This window comes from Heterocephalus glaber, unplaced genomic scaffold (assembly GCF_053883595.1).
Source record: "Heterocephalus glaber isolate CG9 unplaced genomic scaffold, H.glaber_assembly_v1.0 deba00001472, whole genome shotgun sequence".
Classification (NCBI taxonomy): Eukaryota; Metazoa; Chordata; class Mammalia; order Rodentia; family Bathyergidae; genus Heterocephalus; species Heterocephalus glaber.
In genome coordinates this window covers 99324322-99351585 of record NW_028258315.1, presented here as the reverse complement: position 1 = coordinate 99351585, position 27264 = coordinate 99324322, and the positions used below count along the sequence as shown (strand labels likewise).

At 45.3% G+C, this 27264-nt stretch overlaps 1 protein-coding gene and 1 long non-coding RNA gene across 44 annotated transcripts in view; one reads left to right on the top strand and one right to left on the bottom strand.

Moving 5' to 3' along the window:
• The window catches only part of Magi1 (membrane associated guanylate kinase, WW and PDZ domain containing 1), a 353668-nt gene that overhangs the window by 301875 nt on the left and 24529 nt on the right, over nt 1-27264 (top strand). For 35 of the 43 annotated variants that reach the window (XR_015439229.1, XR_015439228.1, XM_087181668.1 and 32 more), the window contains 3 exons: nt 13385-13416; nt 22259-22475; nt 26237-26320. Coding sequence is in view for 41 of the 43 variants with exons in the window: in XM_087181668.1 (XP_087037794.1) it covers nt 13385-13416; nt 22259-22475; nt 26237-26320 (333 nt within the window). In the remaining 2 variants the exon portion in view is untranslated. The remainder of the gene's footprint in view (nt 1-13384; nt 13417-22258; nt 22476-26236; nt 26321-27264) is intronic. The other 8 variants (XM_087181659.1, XM_087181656.1, XM_087181655.1 and 5 more) reach the window with 1 other exon arrangement.
• On the bottom strand, nt 11560-17141 carry LOC110347076 (uncharacterized). Its single transcript, XR_015439230.1, has 3 exons — nt 16935-17141; nt 16491-16571; nt 11560-12884 (listed from the first exon to the last, which is right to left on the bottom strand). It is a non-coding gene; the product is annotated as an uncharacterized LOC110347076 (long non-coding RNA).

The window sequence follows — 27264 nt, the reverse complement described above, 5'->3', positions numbered from 1 at the left end:
ATTTTGGGTATAACTTTTGCCATAAAAATTCTGATATGTCACTTTTATGATCTTCTTATTTGAGGAAAGAGTGTTCAAAAGGCCCTTTTCACTGTATCATAGAACAGCACCTTGAGACAATGTTAAGTGAAATAAATCAAACACACAAGCTTAAATATGGCATGTGGCATGGTTTCTCTTATATAAGAAACCCAAAGTATAAATAATTTAAAGAACAAAATAAAAGATAAATAATAGGAAACAGGGAGATAGATCTTTTCCAAATGGGAAAGAGGTGAAGGGAAAGTAAAAAGAATTCAGATGTGTTATGTACCTGCACCAGTTCCCCACAGTGCGGTAGTCATTATGTACTGCAAACATGGAGTAATGAAAGGAAAGCAAAAAAGAACAGCAACCTCAAGAAACTAGGCCTTTATTGTATTGGTTGAACCAAGGTAAAGACTGTGTTTAAAAAGATTTTCTTGTGGTTGTGTAAGCACTAGTTGGTATTTATAATCATTTGGAAATCATTGGAATTAAGTCTATGCTGTTTTAGATATTTTTGTTGTTTCTAAATAAAAGTGACTTGTGTTCTCTGTAGTTACTTTTACCAGAGACACAACTTACCGAAGTGTCAGGTAACTGGATTGAAAAAATAAAGGCATGGCTCAGGAATTAATGGGATTCTAAGTTTGTATGGTTTGTCTGCCCCTGTAGAGAGCAGCCCTGCACTCTGGCAATTGAAGGAGGAAGAAGAGGCTGATTTCGAATCTAGCCCTTGCCCCCTAATTGCAACCACCAATGATGTCTGCAGACGTGGCTACAAGTCCCCTGCAGAACAAAGTCAACCCTAACTGCAAACTGCTGTTTTAATCCCTTTGACGCCCATTTGCCTTTGTTTACTGGATATGCTGTGTTCTCCTTTTTTACATGCAAATAAAATCAGTTTCTGGATTATCTTGTGTTTAACTTTGATAACAGCTATTTTTATTTGGGAATTCCTGCATTTCTTCCCACCATGCTGCGCTGGCTGCTCGCTGCTCCTGCTCGGTTGGGCATCAGCACCTTGGTTACCTGTGACCTCCCATTGGTGCCCACCTCTGCCGCTGGCTCCAGGGAAGCCGGGCCCGACCTGGGGCAGTGTGTCCGCTCCCGGTGTTGTCTAGAGCAGGGTGACAGTGGGCTCTCATCGGGCCACCGAGAGGCTGAGAGCACGGTGGAGAGCCAGGTGGCTGGCCAGTGGAGGTTATCACTTCCTAGCCACGTGCTGTGTCAGACCCACAGGGCTCACAAGGAGGCAGAGGGAGGAGGTGCTGAAGGCTGCTACTCTTTTCGTGCCTTTTGCTTAATAAAGGCTAAGGGGAGGCACAGTGAAGAGGTAACCGGGCATGCGTTCCTTTAGGTCTCCACTGATGTGTTCTTCTGGTGAACAGTGAAAGGAGAAGAATCAGCACAGAGTAGTAGATGTGTTATGAAGTGATGTATTCTACTGTGAAAGGCTCTTCTTAATAGATTGTGTTTTTCCTTCTCTATCTCCCTCTTTTCTTTTTTTACTTATGAAATAATAGTTGACTGCCATTTGTCTCCCCCCTTTCTAAACCTTTTTTTCGGTGTTCTTAGAAACAAAATAAGGACTTCACAACCCGTGATCATTTGTTCAAGTCTCATTTACAAAACTTTGCTGGTTCGTGTGGTCTAAAACCCAGGCCGTGCTGCTGCAGGAGGGAGGCCCACAGAGGCTGAGGGTAGAGAGGGAAGAAGCGAGCTCAGCCTCAGCAGGCTTGCGTTTGTCACAAACCTGGGCACTGCCCTTACCTAACGCAGTGCTTATTGGCTGGACCTGTTCGTTAAATCCCTTTTGCCCTATTTCAGTTATGAAGGTAACCCCGAAAATGTCCAGCCTAAAAGAAGAGAAACATTCAGTGTGCTGGGCGCGGGCACTGTGTTTAGGGCATCCCAAAATACCATGGCTGGCTCCTTGTTTGTAGAAAGCAGCCTTGGGACCTTTGCGACAGCTTTTAAAAATCTGTCTCGAGTGCGCTCACTTCAGATCTCACCTGCCCTGACTCTCAGCCTCAGCGGGCCTGACAGCCAGAGAAAGGCTGCCAGCAGCCACAACCAGGCAGGAGAGGAGGCAAGAGGGTCCTGGCGCACTTGTGGACGTCAGCGCGTACTGGGTCAGCCTGTGTGTCGTTGCAGTGTACTTCCTCCTTGCCATAAATGCTCAGCTCTGTTGTACACCTTGTTCCAGATAAAATACTTCATTCTGCGGCCTCACACTCCTTGGGTTGTTCCCGCATCTTAAATGTAGTTGCCCTATAACAGTTATTTCTGATGGGACTTGTCCTGAGTGAGGCAGTTTGTGTGTGCTAGGCTGTGTGTGGATGAAACTGATTCTCCTGTTCTGCCCTAAGTACATCTAGTTGGTACGATGAACATTGACTCACCGAAACCTGCAGTCTAATAACCGAGCAAAGCATAAGCTTCTCCTTCTCCCCATAGCTGTATGGGGCAGCAATTCATTAGAAATTGACGTAGTCAAGGAAACAGCTCCCCCCCGCCACCCCGTGATTCACATAATCACTTAGATGGGTTCTGATATTGTTTCAGCGAGAGGATTTTGAAGACATTTAATATCTCCCTGGGAGATGAAGAAGGCTGCTCTTCACATGTCCTTTGCTCTCTGGATAAACCTGGCCCCTCAGTAAATGGCTTCTTTAAGTCTCACTTGCAGACACTTTGAATAATGCAGTGCCACGGGACTCTGGAGTCCAGTCACCTTGCCCTTGTTAACTCTGATGTGTGCTGTTGAAGGCTCATGTGACTTCCTAAATTTAAAAGATTGGAGTAAAGCTTGAGATATTGCCAGGGGTGTCCTTGGTTGCAGTGAAGCAGTTCTGTAAAAAAGTTGATTGAAATTGCCAAATAATGTATGCCCTTAGCAAGCAGCTGGAAGTTTTTCCTCTTATTTTGCAAAAGTACCTTGTGACAAGAGTAATTATCAGACCATTAAAACTGTTCAGGAGGTTCATAGCTTTGTCTGAAGAAATGGACCAGACATGCTTTTTTCATCAGTGCTTGTTTGCTTTTTGTGGGAAAGGCCAAGGCATTCGAAGACTTATAATTCAGTATTGTAATGAAAGTTGCTCTTAGAGGCGAAAGATAGGAAGGTCTGCTTTCCTGGGGTATATTTTGGACTTTCAATGAGTCTTTGGAACACACTCACTTGCTGGGGCTGGAAGCTTGGAGAATTAGGAGAGAAGCAAGCTTGTCGTTGTGATAGGAAGTCAGGACACAAGGGGGCACAGTGGAACCTTTCTGCACACTGAGGGAGGCCTGGCAGCCCACCAGTAAATCAAGAAGCTGACCAGGGACCAAGAGCTGTTAAACAGTCACTGCAGTGATGATGGCCATAAAAAGGAAGGCCAGGCAGCCCCTCCCCACTGCCTTGCCAGCTTGGCCTGCAACCCTCCAGCTATAAACTTGCTTCATAGCTTTGCATTCACCCCTTCATTTGAAATTCACTTACTGAACTGAAGACCCTGTGCTGTTCTGGGGCTGGGGACAGCCTGGTAAGATAGACCAATTCCCTCAAATAGAGACAGTCATCAAGTAAACAGTAACAGTAAACAAAATAAATAGAGCAAGTAGATAAATAAGGTCATTGTAGCAGTGCTGTGGTCTGTGAAAATGCAGAGGCTGGGTGTGTGGATATGACCAAACAGGGTCCCTTCGCATCTGCTGGTCCATAGGCAGGTCCTCCCAGGTGACCTTTGTGGAGAGTCCTGACTGGTGAGCACAAGCCACGCGTGCACAGATATGCAGGCTCAGTGATCCAGAGGACTGGAAGGAGTCGTCTGACAGTGGTGACCAGCAGCCTGGCTGGGGCACATGGGCACCAGGAAGAAAGTAGGACATAAAATGAAGGCGTTAGGCACAGTCAGATCGAGGAGGACTCGGTGTACTGTAGAAAAGAATGGATTTCACTGGAACTGTTGGAAAGCCATAGGCACATGCAGCCAGGAGGTCCTGCCATCTGATGCATGACACAGGAAGATGTCTCTGGGCTCTGTGTGGGTAACAGACTAAGGAGCGTGAAGGATAAAGCAGAGGGGCCCATGCTCAGGCTCTCGTGATCATTTAGGCAAGAAAAGGCAGTGGTAGCAGACAAGGTGCACAGGGTGGATTCGGAGTTCTCTCTGGAGATCTTCACAGACGGGAGAGATAAACCCCAATAAGGGCCTTGGAACTTGGCGTTTGCTGTCCCCTGGAGATAAGATGTGGGACTTTCTTCTAGATTTCTGTCTTGGTCCTGTCCCTAACTTAGATTGCTAAAAATAAACAGGAGAAGGATCAACCTTAAAGTCAGTAGTGTTGAAGAAAAAGGTCCTGGTGTGTGTTTTTCTGACTTAGAAGCTTCTCAGCACCAGTTCCAGTGATGAGTTTCCCTTAATCAGGGCCCATACAGCATCCTGCTTTTGGAAAGGAATCCTTATTGGTTCTTCCTTCCAGTGAGCTATTTTGAGCTATTGTTTCAGACTTGCCTCCCCCTGTTTCCCCTCCCCCAAGCCTACTGCAGGTAAAAGTTAGACTTTCAGGGTTGAAGGAACTGCTGCTGGGTTTCCAGGCCAAAGTAGTCTCCCTGATCCTGGGAAACCTTTGTGAAGGAGCTGTTGTAGAAGGGTTGGGTAGCAGGCCAACCACTAACCATCACCCAAAGAGCAGTTCAAACTTGGAATGCAGATGTAGAAACATCGAGCTGTCAGTCCAGCAATAGAGGGGCGGTCCTTGGAGGTAGAAGCGTTTTAGACTATAGATCCTACTCTTGAACCCAGTACTTACAAGTATCCTCAGTGTGCACAAAGTTAGAGAGCCTTCCTGGATCCATGTGAGAAACAGGTCATTCCACGCTGCCAGGTAGACCTTGGGGAGGATATCCCTCAAAAAGGGAGATTGTCTCCCTGGAACATCGCAACAAATGGTGGTCTGTTTAGGGTGATGGTTCTTTTTCTTTCCCCTCTGAAGAGAAGATGCCATAACTCACTTGTTTCTGACTCAACTCCTTTTTCCTACACCCAATTTTATTTTTATTTTTTGGTACGGGGGATCGAACTCAGGTCCTTGAGCTTTCGGGGCAGGCTCAGGAAACTACACCCAATTTTAAAACAAAATAACAAAATCCTATTGTCATGTAGAGTCAGAAAACATTTGCAAGCTAGATGAAGCCAGCCGCTACTTGTGGCACTGTTTCATGAGGCTTGGTGTTAGTTGTGTAGCTTTAAAGATTTCCTTCATTGTCTCAAATTAGAAACTCATCTTACTCCACTTTTAGCATTCATGTAACCTTCAGTGGCCAGTTATTTCAGTACTGCAACTTGCAGTAAACTCAGGGACATGTTAAGAGGAGGACTGACGCTGTGTAGACACCCATTCCCTGTGCAGAAAAGAAACTTCCCCAATTCAGATCACCATTGAGGGTGTGAGAGACCTAGACCCGCTGACCCAACAGCTGTTGTTAAGACCCTGTTCTCTGTAAACTATATGACACACTTCTGTAAATGCCTTTTACATATATGAGCAACTGTAGCTTTGCCCCTTCCCAGTGGATCATTATCCCAAGTCCTTCTAGCACCTGTGAATGAGGCTGCTTAGGGTAGTATTTAGGAGTATAAAGTCAGCATTAAACCACGTCTCCTCGGCCGCTTGCCTGATTGTGACCTTGGCCCTGTTGTTTAACCATCAGGGTCTCAGTTTTCTTATCCGTGAAACAGGAGGCTACTGAGACTTAACTCAGAGCAGTTGTGAAGAAAAAATGCATATCAGAGACAAGGTCTGAATACTTACTATTTTTTCACCCAGTGTTTGCTTTTGAGAATCCTTTTTTTACTTTTCAGAAAGGAGGAGGCAACTTTCTATCCCTCGGGGTATACTTTATACATTTTTGAATCATCAACCACTTCATGACACCTTATCTGAAAGGGACTGTTTATTTCAAAGGACACAGCATTAGGCGCTCTTACTCCAGACCCCTGACCTCCAGCAGTCCCTCTGAATTGTGATGGCCACAGAATTTCATAATGGCCATTATTGGGTTCCCAAAGGAAAGGATGTCTTCATCTTTTTGGAGCCATTGGGTCTGATACTTCTGATCTTGGCAGCTGGCATCATATTTGCATTGAAAAGTTGCACTGCAGGGTTGATGATGGTATTTGGCCCAAGAAGGAGAACAAAACTCAAACATGTCCAAACTAGGATCCTTTCTCATTTTGTTCAATGTTGTGAAGTACAGTGTCCGTAAGATCCTTCCTCGAGAATGCATACAGGCTCAAGCTCGGCCTGGCCTTAGGCTGGCACACTTACCTAGCTCAAAAGCCCTTAGAAGTGCTGATCACTGTTCAGTCGGTCACCAGTCCATGGGTGTGGTCCCAGCCGCCTCCCTCCCATGACTAAATGCTGGCTGCCTTTCTACTTCAGCCTCTCCCTGCTGCCCCCTTCTTCACGCTGGAGTAGGCTTCATTCCTCTGAATTTCTGAAAGCAATAGCACTTCCTTCTGTCCTGGCACTCAGTGCTCTTGCTCCGAATGATTACTGTTTCAGATAGACTGAACTCCTCCAGGGCAGGGCAGGGTCCATAGCCCAGGAACCTTAATCTCCTGAAGAATTCTTTGCTAGGCACTGGGCAGAGCTCGGTGAATTCTGCTTCAAGTAATAATCCTGGGTCCCGTCCCTTCCGAGGATCCAGGTCTTAGCTAACAAACCGCCTCTCCAGAAAGACTTGCTTGACCTCCCATTGTACCACGGCTCTGTGTCTCCTTAGGCTACTGTTCCGTGCCTCTCGTGTCATCACAGAAACCCTTACCCTCCAGATTTATTTGCCGGGGTGCCCGCAGATTGTGAGCACCATGAAAGTAGAGCCTAGGTTTTCTTCATTTCTTTATTTCAGACCAGCCTCTAGCACATAGTAGACCCTCAGCAGTTGGGTTGAATGAGAGAATTTCTCCTATTTTCCTTCCAGCCTTGAATAGAAAAGGCTAAGTCTGACTGTACCTCCCTTTTCTTGATTCACAGCTTGTTCTTGTGTTTTCAGTACGGAGGGGTCAGTTTAGATGTACAGTATGTCATAGTCTCCATATTCAGTTTTCAGCAAAGAAAGCAAAAGTGCTGCTTAGCAGGAGCATCTCTGGTGGAGATTTAGGAAGGGTTCCAGGCCGCTGAGAGTCCCGGCCAGCCCCTGGTTTGCAGTCTGAGCACCAGCTCTGCCTGGCTGAGGAGTTCTCACTCCCCTCTCTCGCCCCTCTATGTTCAGTTCTTCATGTCCTCTTGCTGTTCAGATTCATCATCCTACTGTCCCCAGATAATCAATGCGTTACCTGGCAGATCTGTTACTATTTCATGCAGCAGCGTTTTACTGATAAATACTAGTGTTCCGGTGTGTTCTTTAATGCAGTTTCTCTCCTCAGAAGTCATTTTTAGATGTGTCCTTTAGATCTTTCTAAAAAGGGAGAAGCCAGTGATGAAATGTCCCCTTCAGCATGATCCTTCTCACTACCCCTTCTATTTTAGTGCAGTATTTTATATGTGCTGCCCTTATTGCAGATAAGTGCTTAGCTGAAGTGAAGCTCACAGGAAGAATGGCTTCCTATACCATAACCGTGCCCTTGGGCAGGGTGATGGACCTTAGGGCCACAGGGTCTGGCATAGCCAGCGTCTCACGGTCACTGACGGGGCTCCAGGGGCCCCCTGAAATTATGTGTAAAATTGCACGCTCTTGTGCAGCTGTGCTTGAGAGAGCCTCAAACAGATTTTTATCTCATCTCCAGTCAAGGCCATGGGCCGGTAATTTAGTAGCATAGACACTTGAGTAGGAATGTCAGTCGCTGAGCTGAGAAAGAGCCAGGACAGATTCCTGTTTGTTAATTTAGCACTACACCCGGATGGGTAAGCACAAGAAATACCCAGTTCAATCTTTAATAATACTTAGTTGCTTATTGCTTATGATTATACCTGCATTATATGTAAAATCTAGAAAATACTGAAAATAAAAATGTGAATATCCCATTAATCCTAATGTTCAAAAAGAATATTTTCATAACACTCCCTGTAGTCTTTGGGTGTAGGGTATGTGTGTGAATATATTGTATATGTTTATCTGCCTTCTAACCGTGAGCTCATATTTTATCTATAGGTTTATCCTGCTTTTCATGTCATATCATTACTGCTTTCTGCAGTCACTATTGTCCTTATACTCATTTTAATGGATTCAGTTTTTCATGTTACCATAAGTCTGCCTGCTTTGTCATCTGTTCTCAGAGGTTGTTTCCAATTTTTATCTTCTTTAAATGATGCTGCATCGAACATCTTCTCATATGAGGTTTTGCAGGACTCTGGGATTTTTTTCCTTTTAGTACAAAGCCCTGTGACAGAATTTACCGAGTTACAGTTAGCTGTAATTTCAGGATTGTGTACCGATAGATTTTAGAATGAGAAAAGACACAGAATCTGAGATGACATCTAATACATTGACTGATAGGTTTTAGAATGAGAGAGAAGACTCACGAATCTGAAGTGAAAAATGTACTCGGAGGCTCCCCCTTCCTCTTTGGTGTGTAAGACCGGCCTCGGACCGAGTCCCGTGGTCTCCTTTCCCACGTTGCCTCCATGAACTCACGCTGTCTCCCCTCTTTCCTCTGCCCTTAGCCATCCGCGGTTCCTGCCTTGTGCCGTTGTATTACCTGGTTCCACTCCAGTGTGTTTTTAGTGCAGTACTTAGAAGTAGCATTGGTTGCCTGAGAGCCTAACGTTTTGCTTTGCGCTCTAAAGGATCCCACGTGTTCGGTGACTGGAACACTTAGGAGGAAACCAGAAGGTTCCATTGAAATGCTCAAATCTAAAGACCAAATTCAAAGGAGAGTGAAAACAATGCAGGTCGGTGACAGCAAGTATTATATTTTCTGGATCTATCTTGTGTGTCACAGTGATGTTAGGAATCGCCTTCTAAAGCCTGCCCCACACTTTTCCTCGGCTCCTGCACTTAGTGAGGTTGGTTGCCCTCCTCACTTTTTGGAACTCAGGGCACATTCAGGCGGAGAACCCTCATCTGTCCCGGCCACTTGGATTTAGGTCATTTTGGCTGAAATAGCGTGCCTGGCTTCTCCAAGCTCAGCTGAGCTCTCCCGGTTCTTCCCTTTTCCTCTTCAGTCAGTAGGACAAGCACAAGTTTTTACCTAAACAAGGTCCTTCAGAAAGAAAGTATCTACTTTCATTCAGGGGAAGAAGTGACTTGCAAGATGCAGAGGTTAGGGTTAGCTCTAGAAATGTTAATGTGCAGTAAAATGTTCTGAAATGCAACATTTGTCTTACTTAAAAGGGCTATACAGAACTTGTTCATGGTGGCATCTGTGTGTATATGTATATGAGTATTTATACATAAATAAAGCTTTTCTTGCCGGATAAGATACTAGAATAGGTAATAAAGCCACCATAATCCCATGGGCCAAAGAAGATGCTGCTTTGGTGCATGATTTTCTAATCTTCATTTGCAAACACACGTGTTCTGTTATATACTTTTTTCATATAATTTTTTTGTGCCCTACCATTATGCCATCTTACCAAGAATAACACTTTGCCGTGTAGTCATAGGCGAACATGTTCAGGAGAATGGTTTGTGGCTTTGATATTTAAAGGGACAGAGACTTCCTCCGTGTGTTAATTGGTCAGGTCTCAGGCACCAGCAAGCAGTTTGCCATTTGTTTCCCCAGAAAAACAGTTTGTTCACAGGGAACTTTAGAAATTCAGGCCCCTCACTTTTTCTATGTCTGTTGATCACTCTCAGACTCACACTTCGAACATATGCTTCCTTGTAAAGTTGTCTGGGATGTCTTAGAAGTAGCATTTGCTGCCATTGCCATCAGGGTGCTAAGAGCACATAGTACCGCCCACAGGCTCTTCCGCCTCTTGGGAAACTCCCCTACTTACCCAAATGGACCAGAGGGGCCATTAAGAAAGGTGCTGTTTCTGCCCGTGTGCCTCACTAGTAAGATGTGACAGGATTTATAGAGCAAAAACCTCTGCTGCCACAGGGTGTGCAAAGCATACCTCGGCCTAAGAAGAGCCACAGACCTGCCACAAGGTGTGTGCTGGCAGGGCCTCCCACGCCCCACGCGGTGCAGCATGACGTGAGCTGAACTCTCCCAGGACAAGACCTGCATCCTAGGATTGCTAGGTTAGAAAACTTTGCTGTACAATGACCTGTGAGTGTTTTCCACTGGGTCTCCCAGGTGCTTTAAATCTTTCTGAATAGTTTTGGCTAAAATAAATTATAAATTGTAATAAGGAGGCTGTTCCAGCATTCATTTTTATTAGATTTTAAGATTTAATGACCGTATGGGCCTAAAACAAATGTTTGATTTCTTTTTTTCAAAAAGCACTCCAGTGGAGTTGCTGGATTTTGACTACTTAAATATTAATTTGTGGTCATAACCCACTTTTGGCTCCTGTAAAAGGTGTGGCTTTTTAAAATGAAGTTTTTCAGCAACTAACTGGCAAAGAGGAACCATTACCTCAAGTTTAAAATTAAAAAGTTGTTCTTATTTGTTGTATATACAAGCGTGTCCACTGACCTGGGACCTTTTGAATTTATCTCATGGACCCCTTCCTAGGGGAAACAGACTTTGTTTACCCCCGTATCTTGCAGACTAGTTGTTTTTATGTAGTAAACAATGGAAGGGCCATTAATTAAAGGTTATTTTTAAATTAATGCTTTAGCATCAGTGAGAAGTGAATGCTGTATAAACCAGAGCCTCTGATCCCTCCACCCAGCCCCAGCCCCACCAGAAATATCCCTCTTATCAGCTGGGTGGGGACATCTGCAGAAGGCCAAGGCCAAACCCTGTGGTGGTGGACTGTGTGAAGCTCTGCCTCCTGCTGTACCTGCCGTTTGGCAGCATGCTGTTTTCACTCAGCGTTGTTTTTGAGGCTGCCATGTTGTTACCTGTAGGCAGAGCTCATTCCTTTTAACCTGTGCAGTGGGTTTGGTAGGTTGGTGGCCCCACAGATTATTTGGAATTTCCAGTGGACTTCTCGTTTTCCTTCACAGCAGTAGTGCTACAGTGAACATCCCTGTGGTTCGACCTTTGAAGGGGGGGTGTGGAATGTTTCTCTGTGATTGTGAATGAAAAGCAATTTTTATTTTATGTGTGAAAATCTTAAGAGAGAATTTAGGACTGGCCAGTTTTATAAATGATTAGCAGAATGTGGATGGAGCCATTTTTCTGACTCCACCTACCTAGTTGGGTGTTACTTACATATTTTTGTAGATTGTCACTGGGATCCTGGGCAGAGTCAAGTGCCATGAAAGCTAAGGATACTGACACCATGTGTTTTCTAGTTAACTAAGAATATGTGAATAAGGGGGAAATCTGAATTTTATCACATAATACATAATATTGAAGTGTATTCAGTACCTACACTAATACTAAAATCTGACAAAATCATATTAATGAACCTAATAACACCTAATAATTATTTAAAGAATAAAGGCATATCAAAATTATTAAGTATGTTCTTATCTATAGGCAAAATATTTCTTTTACATCTGTTTTTATATGTCTATATGCTTAGTAAATGGATTTCCCTTAGTTAGAATAAGATAACCACACCTACTTCCTTTCTGAATGATGCCAGCCGAGGAAGATGAGAGAGCCAGGAATCAAGGGTGGCCTAGGTAGATTTTATAACATATTCTCTTAATCAGCTATCTTAATCGTGGGAAGTGACAGTTTCTGTCTCATCATTGGAGAAACCGAGGCACAGAGGGCTTAAAAATGGTATGCTGAAGGCTGCTTGTCTGAGTTTGCTGACTTAAAAAGTAATCATCTTACTGCTGTATTGTGGTTTAAATACTGTTCTTAGAGCCCTGGCACCAGAATCCTGGGAAGATTTGCTGATATACATATTCCTGGGCCCTGGGTGGGGTCTCTGATTCTGCCTTTCTGACAGTGAGCCGAGTGTTCCTCATGCACTCTGAAGTCTGCTGGACCATGGTGACCTCACTGTGGTGACCCCTGCCAGGGAACCCCCACTGCTTCTGTGGCTGAGTGGCTCTTCTCATGCCTGGCTTGCAGTGGGCACATCATTACATTGCTCATCGCATGGCCTCCCTCGCCCACTTCCACTGCCTCAGTCGCTTGCACTGAGCTTAGCATGGCTCGTGGCTTGACAAGTCATTTCCCAAACAGTTGAAGTCATTACGCTACATAGGAATCACTTTGAAAACCAGGTTGAAATTTCTAGTGCAGAATCATCTAATCCTAAGTGTGTCGTTGGCACTTTACACAGGTGGAATCTGCATTTTACATTCTAACCCCTGCTCAAACAAAATAGTAGTAACGATGATAAGAAAAGATAGCAGCTTGTGGAAAGATCACTTGGCAGACCAACATGTGCTTCATTTCCCTTTCTCACCGCCCTTCCCCACATTGTCCTCGTGGCAGACCCCTACAAGCCTGCCCTGATTGCTGCTGACTTTCCCAGAACCCAGGACATCTCTGGTCCTTTGCAGCTTGAGCTCTCACTAAAAACCGTCTGGGGACAGACAATCAGGTTCAGACCTTCCTCTCCTCTCCTTTCCTCTTTCCCTTTTTTTTAAGTTCTGTGAAATTTTTCTTTTCGCTCTTGAACAGCGTTCTTCCCCCTGTAGGGGACAGTAGGAGCCCTAGTCCTTCCCAGCAAGCAGAGTGGGAGGCTGCCTGGACGAGGCAGGCACTGAGACAGACGTGTGGCCGAGATCTGGAGGGAACGCAACCCACTTGGACTTGGGTTCGTGTTTTATCTTTCTGTGCTGGCAGAAGAGCATCCGTCTTTGTTTTGATGTTGAGCTCATCCAAATAGAGAAGGCGTTTCCTCTCCTGGAAGGCAGAGAGAAAAAAGAAAGAAAAGGGGAAAAATTTAATTTTAACCATGCACTCCTTTGAAACTAAATATATACCCTTCCCCTGACCTGATTGGTCTGCTTTGATTGACAGGTGGATCATCGTGTGGAAAGGAAATATCTAGGACTTAATTGTAAGTTAAGGCTCTCTTAATCCAGGAGAGCATTTGAGATTCCGTCCAAGTGTTCAATTTCCCAGGCCGCTGAGGTCTGTGATTTCTTTTCCCAGCCTCCAGGCTGCTGCGGTACAAGTCAGCATAGCCAATGCAGATAGATCTCCTGCCTCTCCTTCTCCTCCTCCCTCTGCTTCGATCCGATATGAACAGCCTGGTAACTCTGATGCTGGGGAGAAATCTGACATAACTCTGCAGATTGCTAGGTTGCCGTGAAACGCCTGGGGATTGTTCTTTAAGAAAAAGGTAACATTTATATGCTAATGATTTCTTCCCCCTCCCCTCCTTGTTGCATATTTTTCAGGGCTGCCTGTTCCCAAGAAGAGCCCCAAGTCGGTAAGGACTTGTCAGCTACTTGGGGGTGGCGGGTGCTGGTGGTGGGAGGGGACCCTGTCCGGCTCTGCTTCACTAAATGTGTTTCCCAGTGGTTGGGGGAGAGAGGATCCGGGGCTCGTTTTATTAAGTTCTGGGGATCTGCTTGGTTTGGTGATATTTGGGCTTGTCTTTTAACTGTGTAAGGATTTGTGGGCAGGCTTTAGGAGCTAGGATAAAGAATGCATGTTTTGGCATCTTCGCTACACAAATGCATCATCACAACTCTCCTTCAAATGGATGAGTTCTTTAGCTGTTTTGACTGATATAAATGCTATTGTTTCCTTTGGAAAAAAGAGGGCTCCATCTGCTCCTGAGCAGCATTGCTCTCAACTGGTGTTCCTGCCAGTTCACATGGCTACTCGTCTTCTCCCTGAGCTTTCTTATGCTTTCGGTGATGAATTATTTACTAAATCAAAAGCCTGTATGTTTAGGAAGGATTACTCTGCCATATATATATATATATATATATATCTCCATGTTCAGGTAGGCCAGTGCTCACTGCCCCAACACCAAAAATAAGACATTTCTTTGCTGTGAAAATGCCCTTTGTTGTTTTGCTAGCTTTAGCAGCATTATGCTGCAGGTAGAGGATTTTTTAAAAAATCAATGTTTTGCTGTCCTTTCTAATCTGGTTTCCCTGAAGATGCATTACCTCGTTGACATGTTAGCTAATAGCTTAGAGGCTATAGGGTTTTGCTTGGTAGTATGGACTTTTGCTCCCCGGGCACTAACAACAAATTAAAATGCTACTTAAAAACTCAAATTCTGGAACTCCGTTGCCTGTGAAATTGATCAGGGTGGAAGAGGCTTCCTAATTCATTAACCTTAGGAGAAAGAAGGGTGCTTCACTGTGCCTTAGAAGATGGGGGGAGGTAGATTTACAGCTTTGTGCCATCCAGAAAAGAAAGACCTTTAAAACTTTGCAGCTTATAGAGCTGCAGCTGAATTCTTCCCACCTGTCTATGAGCACGGCAGTGAGAAGCAAAAGTTTATTAAGGAGACGAGGGAGGGAGCGAGGGAGCTTCCTGCACTGTGAGGCCTTTTTTGCTCCCAAGTTCTACAAAGAGGAAAAACCCGCAATACTGATGTGACTCTGATCACACGGCGCACACCAAATGGAAGACTGACTTCAGCGCTGCACCCGTCAGTTTGTGCTGATGTCCAAGCAGGAAAGTGCTGGTTGCTGCCCACACTGGAACCATGGAGGTGGCAGCACATGTGTGTGCACATGTGGCTGTATCCCTCGGTCATAGGAGCCATCCAGCCTTCCAAAAACTGGAAGTGAATCTGGGAGCTCGGGCGCTTGAGAGGGTGTGAGCCACCCTCGATTCTCCCACACACACCGGCAGCCATGCTGTGTAGGTGTGAGAACTTACTTCACACACCTCACGTGGCGTGGAGTCTCGGAGGGGCTTCTGGGGAGGCAGAGCAGAGTGTGACATCAGGGCGCAAGGTGTCCTTTTCCACTTTGCATCCCATGGATATTTACTCTGCAAAAGGATTTTTGTGATGCTTGCATCTCCTCTTCCCCAAATTGGTTTTGGAATTACCTGGTGAACTCAAAGGACATTAAAGAAGCATAGAGCCAGTATTCCTCAAGTCAGTTCAGAGAATTCCCTATGACAGTTTATTTTTGCAGAAGCCGTGTCATTAGCAAGCAGCAAGCCAATCACTCAGGCTTCATTCCTGGGAAACATACTCTCTGCCTGCTTTGCCCACAGTCTGCTGGCTCTTAACTAGCTCAACCCCAGAGTGGTGTGCTGCTGGGTTCAGACGGAGCAGGCCCCCAGCTTGGGGCTTGTCTTCACAAGCTGCCCATGCCAGGGCAGGGACGCGGTTTTCATGGCATCACTGGCACACTTTGGCAGCTGTTGCCCAGAACGTGAGGACTACAGACCAGGTCTGCTGTTTGCAGCAGGGCATTGCCAACATCTGTGCTCGGTGGGAGGGAGCTCTGTGCAGCGGGGTGGAAAGCAGTTTCCCTTTCCAGGTTTTCATGTTGCTTATGTCCTGCCAGAGGGAAGATGATTATGAAATCTTCCTGGCAGGGTGGTGGGAACCCATGGGGAAGCTGGATGTCCTGGTCCAGAAGGCCACTCAGGTCGGGGCAGGTAGGGCCAGGTGTGCAGCTTTACCTTTCCAAGCGCACAGACTGACCCTGGAGCATGGCTCCCGTAGACTTCCCAGCAGCTCTGTGAGTACGGAGCCTGACCCCAGGACCCTGGGTTTGCCTGCTTGTTCTTAGGGGCTCCAGACACGGTTGGCTTCTTCATGTGACTGACAGCTTCCTTATGCTGTCCTACCTTGTTCTCTTCTCGAATGTTTTCAATAATTAGTTGAGTTTTCATTATAACGGGACTTAACTTTTTATCTTGTTTCCCCTCCAAGATAGTCCTCATAGGTCACTGCTAATAAGGAATTTCACCCACCAGATTTAGTTTAAATGTTGAATTTGTGGTTTCTATACTCACTGGGGACAATAGCAGTATCTTAATAAAATTTTATTAATTTAATACCTGGATTTTTATAGCATCAGGGATTTTTCTGCCAAATGACAGAGACCAAAATAAGACATATTTGCTGTCAAGTTTTAGACCTTCAGAAACTGATTCTGTGGCCCAAGGTAATCATCCTGACTGGAAACTTATTTAACTGAAACTCAGTCAAAATCACACAGAAGGATCTTAAGTCTCCCACCAAACCCTGAATTTCAAGTCATATCCACTTAGGTTTTTCTGCTTGCTCATTTTCCAACATTTCCTTTCTCTTTTTCTTCATCTGCCTCTTCGTCTATGCATCTCTCCTTGCTGTGTCCATCTGTCCATATGTTCGTCTTTCATCCACTTGTCCATCCATCTCTTCCTTTTATGTCTCAAGGGAGCACTAAGAACCTAGTAAGTTCCTGGCACTTACTCAGTATGAGGCAATGGAAATGCTATATAATACGATGGTCATAGCACCTCTCTTCTGGCAGCTTGTAGACAAATGATTTACTGGTTAAATCCTTTTAACAAAGATTCGTTGTCAAAGTTTACCAAAATATATTCTGCCTCCATTCCATCAGTTTTCCCTGAGTATCTTCTGCCGGCCACACCCAGTGGATCCTTCAGCAGGACCTAAAACAGGGAGAGAGAGAGTAACACACCAACAGGCAGGTCTTTATCGACCTCATGGACATTAACCTGATGAGCATATACTTTCAAAATTAATGCACAAACATGTAGAATTAACTACGCACATTATGAAACTCACTAAGCTCTTAGTCATAGTGACCTAAATTAAGTAATCTTACAAAGCCAGGACCCAAGATGCTCAGTGCTGTGAGTCAGCTGTGGAATTCTTTGGCGTTCCCTGGCAGCCTGGGCAACCCAGAAAACCACATTATTTACTTAGGCATTGTCGTCAGTTAAAGTGTCGCATAGTTAGCACTAAGGAGACCAATCTTTAGTTATTAAAAAAAAGAGGGACAGAAAACTCACAAGTCTTTCGTAGGACACTGGATGGTGAGCAAGGCGATGGTCTGGGCTTTCCCAGCGGACTTGCAGTCCGTAAGGCGGAAGTAGCTGCAGGGCTCCGTTCCCCTGGCCTCTGTGCCTGCGCCTGCAAGGCTGCGAGAGGAGGTTTCTGGGAAGCGGCGCAGAGCATTGAAGGGAGACGCAGCCTGCGCTGCAGCGACCCTGGCCAGGCCGTTGGGCCTCCTGCGCCCTGCCTGGCTCGCGCACTCCCGCGCCTTCCCCTTTCCTGGCCCCTGTGGCCCCTGTGGCCCCTTTGGGCTGCGGCAGGGGCAGTGCTGGGAGAAGGGGCCTGCGCACCTCGCTGCAGGCCGTCCTCTCGCCTCCCTCCCGCAGCAGACCCTCGCCACTCGCCACTTGCCACTCAGAACGAGGCTTTGCTGTTGACTTAGAGTTCCTGAAAGCAGTCAGTGTGAACTGAAATTCATTTCATAGCCAGTCCACGCGTTCCTCCTCCATGAGCTCCTTTCACCTACCTTCTGGAAGAAACAGTTTGACTTAGAGCCATGCGTAGCAAGAGAAAGAGAGAGGGACCACCCTGCGCTTGGCTGGGTCTGCATCTCGGCCTCTGCACGCCGCTGACCTTGGCCTAGCGCCTCATCGGCGCAGGGAGCTCTCCCTGTGGCGCGTGTAGACCGCTGCGCTGGCCTCAGGTCTCGGCAGATACCTGAACTGTAAATAATTTTCTTTAAAATGCATCAATTTGTCATTTTTAAACCACATGAATTCTTTTCATCATTTAAGCTCCTAAGTGTGCTGTCTGTGTTCATTTGCTCTTCTGAGCAAATATTTTCAGTTCACTTTATAAGTACCTCCATTTCTAAATCAAGTCTGTGAAATACTGACGAGATGATTTTTCTCCCATTTTCAATTCATAAATTGCATCTTCCCAATTTGCCTATCCTGACAGCAAGTAGTATGAGAATCATTCATTTCAGGGAGGTTGGTGCAGGTTTATTTTAAAAAGATCTTGCCATACAAGTTTATAGCCATTGTGTAGCCAAGGAATTTTATGGGGGTTTTAAAATTCAGCCCATTTCCTTCTTCCTAGTTGGCTGTTATTTCAGACTCCGAAATAAAATTCTTGCTTCAAAACGTCCAGCCCAGTGACCCCAGTATTGGTGGTATCTCTGCCAGCATGGGTTCCCCTCTCCAACCACTCTCTCCAGATGGAGACGTGGAGTCTCCTTCCTCCTCTCTCCCGTTCACACTGTCAGTGATGCCAGTCGACTCTGGCGTCAAACTGTCTTCACCCTGCTGGTCCTGGCCTTCCTGACCACTCCTGTCCCAGCATGAGCCACCTTGGGTCCCTCAGTGGCCTCAGGAATCACCTCCCGACTGCTCTGTCTGCTTTCGCTTTCCCCACCAATCTGCTCCTCTCAGGAGCCAGACCAAACTCTTGAGAAACACATTGGCCCTTAAATCTTCCCTGCTTAAATGCAAGAATGGATCCCCCTTCAACCAGGAACAAAACCAAGCTCTTCCAGGAGTCTACAGGACACTTGCATTGTTAGGGCCTCCAAGTTCTTTTCAGGCCACCCCATCCCTCCGCTATGCCATGTGGCCTTTCTGGTCCTCAAAGAATCCGAGCTCATTTTTGTTTGGGGACTTACAACATTCTGTGTCCCTTAATGCTCTTCCATGGGGTTCTCTGTACCTCAGTCTAAAGGGCAGTACAGTATGTTATTATCAACATATTGTTAATATTTGATTACTGTCGATTTCCATACATCAGATGCATACTGAGGGAATAATTTCAAGAGGCCAGGTATCCCTTAGTGTCCAGCACACAGGGATGATCAATCTGTGTTTGTGGAGGGAGTAATCACTGCAGGAGGGTGCAGTCTAATACTCTCCCCTGATGTGCTAGGCTCTTCTCTCCAATCACGTTCTTAGTGTGCACGGGGCTCTTCTAACAGGCTTTGGAGTTCTTTATCTGCAGCTGCTTGGCCATGTCCGGGGCCTCATCTGGAAGGATGAGGTGGAAGGCAAGCACAGTAATTGCAGATCTGGTCCTGTGCTATATCTAGTTCAGAGAAGAGTTTGCCTTCACTCTCCAAGTCTTTAAGGAGGTAATCCAGGCAAGATTTTAATTTGGAAGATACGTAACAATTCTGGGCTTTAACACGTAAAAGACGATTTCATAAATACTTAGCAAGTTCAAACAATAAAAGGTCGTATTTTTAACTTTTATACACACGTACACACAGAGCATAGCTTCACAAAACCCAGAGTGCCAGCAAGATGTTCAGTACAGAATGCGTCTTCAGTTTAGGGGTTTTCGTAATTGATTTTGAGAAGGAACATACAGTGAAGCTAAACCTTAGCAAGACAAAAATCAGGAAATCTTCCAAATGACTGTGATTACCCAGGAGTATGCCATTTGTGAATGCCAGTCAGGGGCAGTGCAGAAGTGGCAGCTTTTGGAGGGCATTCTCAGGATGCTCTTTTACTTTATTTTCCAAATTGAGGGACAGAGTTTAGATGGCATTTAAGGCGGACTCAGAGGTGCAATTTGACTGAGAAATAGTTTTGCAGTCTCATTCCAGATTGTATCTGTCCTTTTGTGTTAAATTGGACCAAAATGAGTCATCTACTGAGGAGGTGAGAATGGCCGTTATAACTTGACAAGCGCCCCAAGCATTTGCAGTAGACTCTGAGGTGCGCGCTCCCTCTGTGGGGAAGCCGTCCTTTAGTCCTGGGCTCTAGGGCCTCTGTGTCAGAGATCTGTGTGCCAGGACAGACGCCGTGCCGGGCCTGCGTGTGGGGTCTGCATGGAAAAGCCTGCAGGGATTCCTGCAGCAGAAAAGTCCGACACTTCTTTCCGGCAGACCCCTCAGTGAGACGGGGTTGCCAGAAAGGTGTCTTCTCCAGTTCAGGAAAACCAGAGGACTCAGTGCCCAAGCAGCAATGGGGCACCACTGCAGAGTGACCCCAAAAGCAGCGGTGCAGGAAGGAATCTTCTCTCAGGTCCTCCCGAACTGTGCAGTTCCTGCACAAAGGATGAGGGGCTCGGGGTCAGAGACTGTGGAATGAATTCAGAGTTGATGGGCCTGCCCTGCAATCAGGGAGCTGTCACTCATTTGAGAAAAAAAAGAGGGTGGACATGAAGCATAGTGACTCTCAGGGCAAACTTAGAGGTCCACTGTTAAATTATTTGCTTTTACATTTAAAATACTCGACTCTTCCAACAAAACCAGAAATTAACAATTTCTCTTCATTCTGTTTACCAAAATTCGTTTCAGAATGAGGATAATTTTAATTTTTGTCTTGATTATAAAAGCATTCTCTGTGCATTATAAACTTAAAAAGATACCGCAACACAGGGAAGTATAAAGCTAAGAGGAGAAACCTACCCACATTTTCCTGAATGTTGTGGTATGTGCTTCCGCAAACAACAGGCAGATGCTATACATGCTGGTTTATGATTGAATCCTGTGTAATGAACACATCGAAGAGGAGAACAAATTCCCATGCACATGCAGAAGAGACATTTTCTCACCCTGAAAATCCTCAGCCTGTGTGCCTGGGAAGCCAGAGAGCAGGTGTTGCCTTCTGGGATAGAGGTCACACAATGGCCTGGAGAGCTGAACGCACTCTTGGGCAGACACACGGAGGCTGGCAGAGGCTGGTCTGTTTCAGGTCTTGGAGGTGCTGACTCATGCAGCTCGGAGCAGAGCACTTTTTCCTCAAAAGGGTACAAAGGAGGTGTGGTGTAGTGATGGTGTTTGTCCCCAACCAGAAAACCAGGTGTTTTCCTGCCATCTTCGCCAGAATATCTCCTCCCCTTCAATCTGAGTGAAGGCAGCCCCTCGTAGTTTTACCAAGTGTAGAACAAGGTCCTCAGATCTTCCACAGACACAGCAAGTACCGTTTTAAATATCCTGTCTTGCCTTCATTACATACATAGGCCGTTTTCTTCTACTTTGAGTCCTTAGCAAAACCTGTGGCCAAATCTGTGATAGCCAAAAGCAAATGAAGTCTCTGTCCTTCTTAAACTGTCTTCCGATACTTGTTTCAGAGCAAGGACTGGAAGGGGAGGAAGTGAAGTGGAGGAACCTGAGAAAGGAGTCGTGGATATTCCTAGTGGAATTCCAGGGGAGGAAACATGAGGGAGGTCCAGGGGGCCAAAGGAGGGGGAATTGTCTGGCCAGGGTTGATCTCAGCGCCTGGTGGAGGAACTGTAGAGAACTGGAATGTTTGACTTGGAGGATCTCGTCATTTGCGTTGAAAGCACCCGGTGTACAGGATTGGTAAGGGGATGGAAATGCCTTTCCCGTCCGCCAGTTCTCTGCCATGCTGCTAAGCACGGGAGTGTAGTGGCAGGAAAGGCAGGGTCCAGGGTTTTCATCTTGGATCGGGGGATCTGTACATCTTGGATTACCACAATCTTTTACTGAACAATTAAAATTATTTTTTTCCTCTGCAGTATTTTTCCTCCCAGCATGTTCTGCTCTTCGTTTAGTCACCATTCAAAGAGCATTTCATAGAGTGGCAGTAGCCTTTGCTGATCAGCAACTGGCTTACTGTCTCGAATCTGAGTGGGCCTCCCCTCCGAACACCACTTGGGTCTCTGGGTGCAGTGCAAGTCTACGAAGGCTGCCCTCCGAAGTTAACCCATAATAAAGTCTGACTCTGATTTTCTACCAGTAGTAGTATCAGCAGTTCCAAGGTTCAATACAGTGCCTGAGAAACTGATTACCTAGGAGTTATAAAGGCTCTTCACATGATAGGTATTTATCTGAGGGTGAGGACCGCAGCACACATAACAAGAGGCTATCTGAAGATCAGCCCTCTTTCTCCTGGGCGCAACAGACCTGTGGAGAGGACATGGTGTTTTATTACTGAAAGCCAGCCTTTGAAGCCCCAGCAAGCACATTAGCCCAGTTGTCTTCTTCTGGATATGATAGCCTTACAGCTAAAGCACTCGTCGTATTTTGTGTCACACATATTTTTGTGAAGAAATGAGGATGTTAAAACTGATGCATCTTACAGTAAAGAAGCCTGGTGTCTCAGCTGAGAACCTCTGATGAAAATTGGATTTGTTTCCGTTACCTCCCAGAGAACAGCATGGCTTGTGATTATGTCTTTGTCTGGCCCACCCCTGTATCTGTCTGCCAGTCACTGGGGGATTTATCTGCACTCAGCATTAGTGACAAAGGTGGAAACCAGACGTGCCCTTGATGTGTCTATGTTTGTGTATGCAGAAGTGCTTAAGGGAGTCGAGCTGGGGAGACACCCACTCGGAGCCAGGTAATCTGTCCTCGACCCTGTCTCTTGCTTACTTTCAGCAACCACTGGAGAGGAAAGACAGCCAGACCGGTTCTCAGCACAGTGTCTCCAGCCACCGGAATCTGCACACGGCATCCCCAAGCCACACCACGCAGGTGCTCCCTGAGTACCCGCCCACAGAGGCCCCCGCTGCTGATCAGACCGACAACCCTGGGCAGAAAAAGCCGGATCCTTTTAAAATCTGGGCCCAGTCTAGGAGCATGTATGAGAACCGACGTGAGTAACCCCCGCTCCTGCGGGCCCCAGACCCGCCCATCCCCACCTTTCTGCGGTGGCTCCCATGGAAGAGGGTAAAGGGACGTCCTCAGGAGGAGAGGTGAAAGCTTCTCCGAGGAAGGGGAATCTGCCAGGCATTCACGGAGGTTCCACTCTGCCTGCAGGCTGGGGAGGGGGTGAGGATCCCGGTCATCAAAGGCGGAGTACAGAAGGTGTCAGCGGGAAGGGAGGGGCCTTTCCTGCCCACCAAGCCTTGGATAAAAAGTGATTGTTTTTCTCTTCAGTTAAGAGCTGCTGTATCATGAATTCCCCCCTGAGGGGAGATCATGGCTCCCTCTGAACCTGGGTCTTGTGAAACTACTCTGATATCCAATAGGGTAAATTTTATTATAGGGGTAATGAAGAAAAATGCTTCCTGAATGGTCTCTTGGGTTTAAAAATACTATTATTTTTTTACTATTATTAGTCTTTCTAAACATTCTCCTAAAGTAAAAACAAATAGTAGTGGGTGATTTGCACTTTAATTATTTGTAGTGGTTAAGTGTGTTCTTTGGTTTTCCCTTTTTTATAAAAACTGCAAACCTAGTATCCCTTTCATGTTTGAATTCCTTCTTTCTCCTATGAAACGACTGCCAAAGACTGTGCACTATAAATGATATTCATTTACCTCACCAATGAAAGTTCCTGAACGGCTGGAGTTCAGGAAGTGCAGCCTGGCCCGTGCAGGGCATTGCTGGCTCTTGTGCTCTGAGCGAGACTTGTGGCGAGAAGCACCGGGGACTTTCTTCCCCGCCTTATTCTTGTTGTCATGGGATGGAAGGGAATGTGTCAGGCGGGGGGCTGCTGGGGGAAGGACTGAGGTGAACCGTCCCTGCCACCCCGGGCCAGGGGTCTGTCCCTAACCACAGCTGTGGTCACCTCTCAGACAGGCCCTACAGAGGGTCCGGGAAGAGCAGCTGGTGAGGGGTGGCAGCTCCCAGCCTCCTGCCCGGCATGGTGCCATGTTCCTTTGGTGGCTGAGAAGTGAGCTGCTCTGTGACCCAAGAAAGGAGACTGGAGCCAGCACTCTGGCTGAGAGGGAAACCCGACTGCACCCTTGGGTGAAAGTCAGCAGTAGGGACCACAAGAGACCAAAGTTGCTGAGGGACCCAAGGATGCTTTTTCTCTAGCAGGAGAAATATCACCCTCTTACTACCACAGTGCACGCCATTAAATATCTTGTGTAGGCCAAGGGCTGCCATGCTAACAAAATCCCACTAATCTGCAAAGGGATTGTTCAGTCTGGACGAGAAAGACACCATGAAGTGTCCTGGAGGCCTCGCTAAAGAAAAGACATTCCCTTTGGGATATCTCACACGTCCAGTAGATGCAAGTGCAGGCTGAGCATCCCTCTCCAAAATGCTTGAGGGCAGAAGTGTTTTGGATTTCAGGTTTTCCTCAGATTTTAGAATATTTTCATATACATAATGAGATGTCTTGGGAATGGAACTCAAGTCTAAACAGATACCTTTATGTTTCATATATACCTTGTACACATAGCCCCACGATAATTTTATACAATATTTTAAATAATTTTTTATATGAAACAAAGTTTTATGGTGTGAAATTTTCTATTTTCCGTGCCATGTCAATACTTTCAAAGTTTCTAGATTTTGGAGCATTTCGGATTGTGAAATCAAAGATGCTTAACTGGTATAAGCCTGAGGTCCATCCTGTGTCTTCTCCCGACTTGTAGTGATTCTATTTTTTAAAAACTGCAGAAATGTTTTCTGAGGGGGAATGTTTTCATATTCCCTTCACATTTCTCTTTAGCCATGCGACTTCTCCAGTCAATGGCCTGGCTTCAGTGGATGTTAAGATATTGCTTTACTGACTATGTTTCTGCTTTCTCAGTACAGTACACATTTATGACTGGGTTTTCCATGTACAGATCTTTTTTGATAAAATAAATTGGGCTCTGAAGTGCTGTGGGGATCTGGACAGGACTGTTCTCACGCCCTGTTCAATAGAAGGCTCCAGCTCATTCACCCTGATGGAAGCAGCATTTCTGAGACAGTCTGGTATTTTTATCAAATTTTTAAGAGAGTTTTCCCTCAAAGAAAGAAATAAGAATATGTAATGTGGCCATAACCAGCTGCTGTAAACATGGAAATTGCTCAGGTAGTAGACTGAAATATTTGGAATGGCTTCTCTTTTGTTTCTTTACTTTCTTTAACATGTAAGAAATCAAAAGTAGCAGCACAAATGAGAATCAATTTCTCTTTGGTGATTGGCGGCTCTGTAATTGAGTCATAGTAACAACCTAATTGATGTTAAGATTCCCGTGGATTTCTTCCTCAGTGCTAAGCGAGAATAATGATGGTCTCCTGATCCATGGTAATTATTCAGTATCTCTCACAGATTTTTGTTTTCATAGTACTTACTCTTGTCTTTCAATCAGTATTTTGCTGTACCCCAGATCAATCTTTCCCACTTCCCTATGTTGTTTTATATCTTCTAAGAACAACAAAAGTACAGTGTATACCCTTGATAAATATGATTCTCTGCCCCTCTTCATAATAAAGTGAACAAAGTACTCCAGGAAAAACAAGAAAGGTAAGGTCAGCCACAGCACCTTACTTGTACCAATGACCTCTTTTTGGTTGAAAATATATTTTCTTTAAATATCTAATTTATTGTTAAGGGCAATGGGAAGATAAATGCATCTCTGATCACAATCCTTCACATGGCCTAAATGTTTTACAAAATACCAAAATCTTCATAGGGCCTTCTGCCAGAACAGCAGTATCAGAACGAAGCAATCTGAAGTACAGGTGTGTTGATGAATCCATTTGCAGGGTCTCAGTGTTTAATTAAAGACAGAGGCAAGCACTGACAGCCTCTAAAAGCCGTGTTGCCTATTCTGTATTTTCTCCAGATAACATAGCGCTTGTGCACAAGTCTTTAAGAATGACACTGAGGCAGTCTTGTTGGTAATGTTCAGGAAAATCAGCTAGTATCCTGTACCAGTTGGTACAGAAGGAGTTCTGAAGCTATGATTTTGGAAAGGAAAAAGCTCAAAGCTGTCTCACTAGCCAGCACTGTAAGTCTGTCCTGCTTTAGAGAGCCCTGCTCTGCAGTTTGAAATTGGTGACCAAGCTCCTTTATTGTAGTGCACAGAAGGAGCTCATGTGTAAGTGTGGATTTTAAGAGCTATGATGACAGTTCTCATCTGTGTGTTTGTTCAGATCTTGGACAGATCCAATAATTTATGCCTCTAAATATAAGACTCTTATGCTTTGAACTGCCCAGAATTCACCTGGACAAGTAGTACAAGAATCAGTTCCATCCAAAACTTGATATTCCCTTAAATAAATGCTGTAGTAGAGCAGCAGATTAGAGAGTAAGGCAAATATACTTAAATTTTTTTTGAAAAGGCAGTAAGGTTGTAGACAATCTACAGTTCATGACATGATTGAAACAAGGTCATTTGAGAAGTATGTTCTTTATAGTCTTAATATGAAAAGCTTAAGATGGTAATGGGAATCATAGGAAATTCTGGGTAGTACAATTGTAAATTCTAACTTTTTGACAAGTAAAACATAATGGGAAAAAAAAGGAAGAAAAAATGAAATGAAACTAAGGCTTAAAATCCTTAGCAGCTATGACCTTTATTGTGAAAGCTGAATTGCACATCACCTTATCAACCACAACTAAATTAAAATGAACTGAGAGAAACAACATACATTAAGCTTTGCAAAATTGTGAAATTAATATTCCAGCTATGTCACCTTCGCCTGCATCGGGATTGAGCAAGGGTGAGAGAGAGAGAGAAATCAGTTCCACGAATTTTGGAGAATGTCCGAGTAAGGCGCTGCTGCAAACCTTTCCCCATCATCCTTCATCCTGTGTGCTGTTCCCCTCTGTCTGGAGCTTGGGGCAGTCAGGGAGGGATCGGGAAGTGGCAGGAAGGGAAGCCTGTAGGTTCTCTTGGGGCCCAGGCAGAACCCAAAGACAACAGGAGGGCCGGGGATTTAGCTCAGTGGTTCCATTGCCTGCCTCGCAAGCGCAAGGTTCAGAGTTCGATCCCCGGTACCAAAAAAAATCCAAAAACCAAAGACAACAGGAGAGGAGGAGTGGCACGCATGTGTTCGTCAGGGCTGGAGCGCTGCATGTGTCGGTAGCAATGGAGACACCAGGAGGTGTCCCTTCAGAACTGGTGGCTCCACTGTTTCCAGCTGTCAAAGGAAGTCTTTTGACTACTTGATGGAGTTGTTACTGGCATTACCAAAAGGAGGTTTACTGGTAACATGGTTTCCTGTAAGAGAACCTGAAAACGAAGACAAGGCGACAGGATTTTCTTAGCTCTATTAGATTGGCCTCACTAAATAAATAAATAAATAAATAAATAAATAAATATTAATATCAGGAAAAACGGCTTAACCTCACTGCTTAACAACTTAATTCTAATAAAATCTGCTTAAATTAAAGAAGAGAAAAGCCATTTAAAGGAATGGCATCAGAGGAGAGAAAAGTGACAATCTTTAATACATTTCAGGACTGATAGATCACCAAAGCTACATACCTGAGCAACAGCATTTAGTTGATGGCAGAGTTAAATAGTTAAAATTCCAAAATTCAAGTGCCAAAAGACTTTCTTTGTATCCTTCATGTGTGTCCGTGTTTGTGTCTGTGTTTCCCAGCTCATTCCTGGTGTCTTTAACAGCCTGAGCATCATTGGGCATCTTTCTTTTCAATAGAAAACACTTTAAATAAATTTCCCATCTTCTCATTGATTCTCAAAAGGAGA